This window comes from Hydra vulgaris, chromosome 13, assembly GCF_038396675.1.
Source record: "Hydra vulgaris chromosome 13, alternate assembly HydraT2T_AEP".
Lineage (NCBI taxonomy): Eukaryota > Metazoa > Cnidaria > Hydrozoa > Anthoathecata > Hydridae > Hydra > Hydra vulgaris.
Window position 1 is genome coordinate 53,573,481 of NC_088932.1, and position 6,520 is coordinate 53,580,000.

Below are 6,520 nucleotides of genomic sequence, written 5' to 3' on the forward strand. Positions count from 1 at the left end.
TGAATGATATCATAAACAATTGTCTTAGGCATATTCAAATGTACAGCAATCGTTAGTTCATGCAGACAGAAATGATGTTTTAGCTAAGATAATAATATTTTATATATTAGCATAATTGTGTGTTGCCAGCATGCATGGTGCATTTTTTTACAAATTTTCTATTTTTTTTTAATTGACAAAGTATATTTATATGTTAAATAAAATAGTTACTGTGAGAGGTTTAGAACATACATTGAATTTGAGTTATAATAATATAATAAACAAGTAACATATTTACATATCTTATATGTAAATATGTTATTTGTTTATTTTTAAGTTTTTTTAAAGTTGCAGTATTACTTATAGAATAAAATTAAAAGAAACTTTTAAAATGTTTAAAAAGAAAATATACAATCGTTACAATCCTCCATCACCATCTATAATGAGTGAACAGGATCACACACTTGTAGATGATTTAGAATTTTTTCATGATAGATTACCTCAACCATTTCGTAGAATTGATAAAATATTGTGGGATATTTTTGATTCTGCTTGGAAAATCATAGAAATTAGAAATGAAAAATTATATTGTACAAAAAAGGTTTTACCAAATATTGTATACGAAGAAGAGTTGCTGATAAAAGAAAAAATAGTTTGCATTATGTCAGCAAATAATAGCTTATTCTGTGGATGTATTGATGGAATTATTGCATATAAACTTCCAAGTTTAGAAAAATATAGTAAATTTATTGTAAGCAGACCTTATCTACAGAACTTGTATCTAATTGATGATTCATATGATATAATCTCGATGTTAGTTGTGTATGAAACAGGTACGTCATTGCTTAATTTAACAAAGGTAGGTACATCAAGGTAGGTACATCATTACTTAACATTATAAATAATTTACAATGTTTTTTTTTACACTATTAATAATATTTTTTCTTTTAGTTATTTATGTTTGTTGTATATAATGTTTGTGTTTTATGTCATATTTTTATTTTAATTTTCATTATGTTATTCATCCATCTATGATTAAAATTAACTTAACACAAACATTTAAAAAAAGTTTTGAAATATTTATAGTAGAATACTTTGGGCTGCAGGTAGATTATATTAAGATTATTAAAGGAGTTCATAGTTTTAACCACCAGGAAAAGTTTTCACGGTATAAGAACAAGTGCCAATATAAGTATTTAGTAGTATTCTAAAATCACAAGAATGTATTTAAAACACACATTTAAAATAATTTAAAATGTTTAAATCTTATATACTGTGTATTTATAGAATAACTTAAAGAAGGATTTAAATTATGTTTTTAAAAAAATGAAAAATAAAAGATATCATGCCAAAGCTTATCTTTATAAGATATAAATTATTATTATTATTATTATATATGGAGATTAATGTTGTAATCATTAATGATGATAATGTTGTAATCATTGATGATTGTGCAAATAGAACTTTACAAAATGTTAAGAATTGTCCAGAAGAATGCTGTGTATCAATTATTACAATCATAAAAGTAATATTTTTTTGATAACTCACTAAAAACCCAAATCTTTTTAAACCCATTTCTGGGTCCATGGCTGCAGCCTAGTTGGCCTATAGATAAATCCCGCTCTGTATATACACCCACATATATATATATATATATATATATATATATATATATATATATATATATATATATATATATATATATATATATATTTTATACATCTCTCTAAAAATATCCATTGGTTTTTGCTAGCGGCGTTCTTGGTCTTTTCTACTTGTAGTTGAACCGTATTTTTGTAAAGCTTTCCACCGTAGGAAGAAGTTATATAAAATTTAAGTGACATCTTTAATAGTATGTGTAATAATATTATAAGCATTAAAACATCATATACGGTATCATACTATTTATTTCTTTTTTAAGTTCAAGAAAAATTTGTGAGGCGATTGAAATACAACGTGTACAATGTTCAAAACCTAAAGAAAACGTTTTAAATCGTGACAATGGCAATTTGGTGATGACTCACCATTGGAAACCATTTTTTGCGAAATTAAAAAATGTTGAATATCTGACGTTGCAATGACATCATTTGGTTACGTTTATTATATTCTTTAAACGGTTTTTTAACGGTTTTATTAGTTTGATAATGGCTCTCACTATATGAGCCGAAATATTACTTAAAAAAGAAATAAATAGTATGATACCGTATATGATATTAATGCTTATAATATTATTACACATACTATTAAAGATGTAACTTAAATTTCATATAACTTCCTCCTACGGTGGGAAGCTTTACGAAAATACCGTTCAATTACAAGTAGAAAAGACCAAGAACGCCGCTAGCAAAAACCAATGGATATTTTTAGAGATGTATAAAAAATAATATCATACCTAAACCTTTTAACATATATATATATATATATATATATATATATATATATATATATATATATATATATATATATATATACAGGGCTTGTGATGAAGCGAGCACGATCGCGCTCCGCTCGTAAAACGGGCCCGTAAACGGTATTTTCAAACGCTCTAGGCGCAATAAACAACACTCGTTCAGCTTATAACGAGCGTATAAAATAACGCTCGTCCAATAGTTCGGGATTATTTTTTTATTTTCATAAAATATTTAAAAAAGATTTTTTATTAAAGATATTCTATTATCAAAGCACTGATATAAAATATAAAAAGCACTAAGTCGTTCTCTTTTGCACTAACGTAATGAATGAGCAGTTTGAAGTCTTTAATTGTCACTAATTCCAATAATGGAATGTGCATGTGGGAACACAACGCGAATACAAAAATGCGCAAATAAAATAAGAATAGAAAATTAGAAAACTATTATAAGAAAACTGAAACTGCAGAGTAATTTTAATCTTGTGAAAATATCAAGTAAGATTTATTTGATTTATTGTTTGTAATATTCCACACATCGTTAATAATAAAAATAAATATTAATATTAGAGTAATTTTTAAAATTAGTTTTTATTCATAGTATAGGTTTTTTATTAACTATTATTTATTTTAACTCAAATTTAAAACGATTCTGTTGTTTAGAATGTTCGCAATCAAGGACATTCGAAAAAGAAACAAAGTAACGATGTCAACATTTATTAAATAGTTTGGCTTGGTAGAAATAAAGTTTTTATCCACGCATTTCAAAACACCATTGGAACATTCCAATTTTAATGAAAAGTTAGTTTTCCAAGAAAGGAAACTTTTTTGATTCATTCAAGAACCAATTTTGAAGCAATGGTATGCAATCGCCAGACAGGAGAAATTTGGAGGTCGACGTTCTTGTACAAAAAGTCAAAGTTTCCTAATTTATTAAAAATTATATCGATTATCTTCGCAATTTCTGGATCAAACTCAAAAAAAATTTACGAAATAATTATGTAACAAATAAAAAAGATAAAAAGCTTTTTATGAGCATCACCTTCAGCAATTTTCATGATCGCGCTTGCCGACATTATCTCGAGCGCACATAATCACGCTCGATGAAAACATATTCTAATTTTACGAGCGCGATATAACACGCTTGACGATTTTCTTCATCACAAGCCCTGTATATATATATATATATATATATATATATATATATATATATATATATATATATATATATATATATATATATATATATATATATATATATATATATATACTATATATATATATATATATATATATATATATATATGTATATATATATATATGTATATATATATATATGTATATATATATGTATATATATACCATCTATCTATGTACGTGTATATATATACACATACATATATACACATGCATAGATATATGGAGATAGAGATACAGATTTATTATGAGTGTTGCAGCTTGTATGATTTTTTTCAATAATATCCAAACCCTAATGCTTTCTATGGGTTGTGGCTAATAAGCTTAAACCCAAACAGTAGAAACAGTTAACAATCTACTGCCTCTCGAATCTTTTTGTATAGTAATTGAATTAATTTTTTTAATTTGTGTGAGGTGTATGATGTTAGATTCATATACAAAAATATTTGAAAATTTTATTTAAATTTAGGTCCAGTTGAAGTTGTTGGATTTTTAAATGGTTTTTTTTGCTGTTTGAGCGAAACATTTGAGGTATGAAAAAATAATGTAATATGTAGTTTAATTTAAAAAGTGTGTCCAACGTAAATACTTTTATTAAACTTTTTTGTAGGGTGAGTTGATGAGTAAACTTGTGAGTGTTGAACTATCTAAAGATTACTTATCAGTTGATTGGAAAGGTTGAAAAAAAAAATTAGCTGTTTTACTAAATTATATTTTTTTCAGTTTTTTTATTTTTTTGTAAACCCCTTAAGTTTCTTTTCAGACGAACAAGAAAATCATTGGTTAAGCATTTACATACTCAAAATTAATGACTGGCAATCAATTATTGCATCAAGAGTAGAAAAAAATGATGAACAGGTTATTTATGTTATAGTTAAATGCTGTATTCATTTAATTAAACAATTATAAAACATTAGTTAAACAAGAATACAGTTATAATTTGCAGGTATTTTCATTTTTGTTTTTAGTCTTATTTTTAGTGTATTTGCTTTTACTAGTCATACTCTGATATTTTTCAGATTTTTTTTTTTGGTTGTTTTTTTATGATGTAATAAAATTATAACAACACAAGCATTATTGTCTGTTTAAATTTTTGCGTGGTTTCACTTTATCAGCCAAAATTTATTCATCCATTAGTTTTTCCAACTATGCTTGTTCTAAATATTTGATCATATATATTTAGTTAATAAAATTCAAGTTTAGTTGGCCTGAACTAGACCTAACACGCTTGCTGGTAGATATGAGTGTCTATGTTATTGCTGGTAGATATAAGTGTCTTTGTTATAACTAGTGAAAGCAAAAAAAAAAACAATTTTTGCAAAGTTGCTTTCTAAAAGCAATAAGTATAAATTTTTTATGTTTATATATTTATGTTTATATAATATATATTTATGCTCATGAATTAGAAAACAGTTAAAATTATAAAGCATTAGAGATAATTTTTTAACAAATTTATCTATATTTTTTATTTTCACATTCCAGCCAAGTAAGGTAAGCAGCAGCAAAAACCAGGCTAGTAAAACTTATTAGAGATCTTAAAAATCCAATTAAAAAAATTCCAGAAAAAAATTGATGAAGAAAATCTTGTTTTATTGAAAGATTATCTTTAATTATGAACATTGTTTACATTATTTATTATCATAAACAGTAATGAATAATTCTAGTAATATAACCACTTTAAACTTCGATCACAGCCTCAATTTGAGGACATATTTGTTGTTTTCCAAAGCCATTTTTGTTGAAAATGGGTATACATAAATAATCTTATTACAAATACTATATAAAAATACCTCAACCATTAACCAATAATATATAGTAATAATATAGAGTAACCAATCATATGTATAACTAGAATGGATATCGATTGTCCCAAATATTGTGGATACCATTGTCAATTCCTTAGAAAAGAAATTAAAAACAAAACACAAAAGTTGTGGTCACATCTGCTCCTTCAATTTAAATAATATATTTTGCAGTATTAAGAAAAAAACTGCCTCAACAGACAAACCCAGAGATCAACCTGTTGAAATGCTTATGTGGTTGTATGTATATATTGGTAAGACTAAAAAAAAAATTAAAGTCTAGATAAGCACCAGAAAAACATTATTAAAGGAAAATTGACAAGTTTGGGTGCAAATGAACATTTCAAAATGTGCCATGGTACTTTTGACTGGCTACATTCCAAAACCTTATCTGTTGCTCCAGAATACCAAATTAGAAAAATTAGGAATCTTTAGAAATAAACAGAGTTCACCAAAAGTTAGGTAATGGCAAGAGAGTTCTTAATTGGGATGACAGTGATATTGTGACAACCTAAACGTGGGGGCCATTTTTTACTAAGTTTTAATAATGCCAGTATTTGAAAAATTCTTTCTTTGTATTTTATTCTATGCTTTTTCTTCTTTTTCAATTCTTTGTATTTTATCCTTTTTGATGTCTTTCTTATCTTTTTATGGTTTAGTTTTTATTTTAAGTATTTTCTTTGTAAAAGTTGTATATATTATACTTGATGACACTGATCACAACAGATTACTAAATATGGAAAAAGTGTACATAAAAATATAAAATTTGTGAATATTTAAAAAAAAAAGTTTATAATTTTATATAAAGTTCTATTGTATAACAATAATATGGTTTTTAAAGCTTATATATATGCATGTATGTTAAGGTTTGGTTTTTATTTGTATGTATGTATATATGTATGAATGTATGTATATGTATGTATGTATGTATGTATGTACAGCGTGCAAAATTAATCTTGGCACTCAGCATATGCCGAGGTTTTGCCTAGGGCTTTTTAATTTTTTGATAAATTGCTTTGACCAAAAAGTGCCGAGGTAATTGCATCTGCAAAGCACAAAAATTTGCACTTTGGAGATTCATTTTTATTTTTATTTACAACTATATAGTTAATGACTATATAGTCATTAACTATAT

General features: G+C 25.4%; 1 protein-coding gene across 2 annotated transcripts in view; it reads left to right on the forward strand.

Moving 5' to 3' along the window:
* The first annotated feature begins 296 nt into the window (after positions 1-296).
* Positions 297-6,520, forward strand: part of LOC101237268 (WD repeat-containing protein 93) — a 33,271-nt gene continuing 27,047 nt past the window's right edge. For both annotated transcript variants that reach the window (XM_065816823.1, XM_065816824.1), the window contains exons 1-4: positions 297-812; positions 4,053-4,114; positions 4,194-4,260; positions 4,347-4,441. In XM_065816823.1, coding sequence (XP_065672895.1) covers positions 371-812; positions 4,053-4,114; positions 4,194-4,260; positions 4,347-4,441 — 666 coding nt within the window. In that variant the 5' untranslated portion in view covers positions 297-370. The remainder of the gene's footprint in view (positions 813-4,052; positions 4,115-4,193; positions 4,261-4,346; positions 4,442-6,520) is intronic.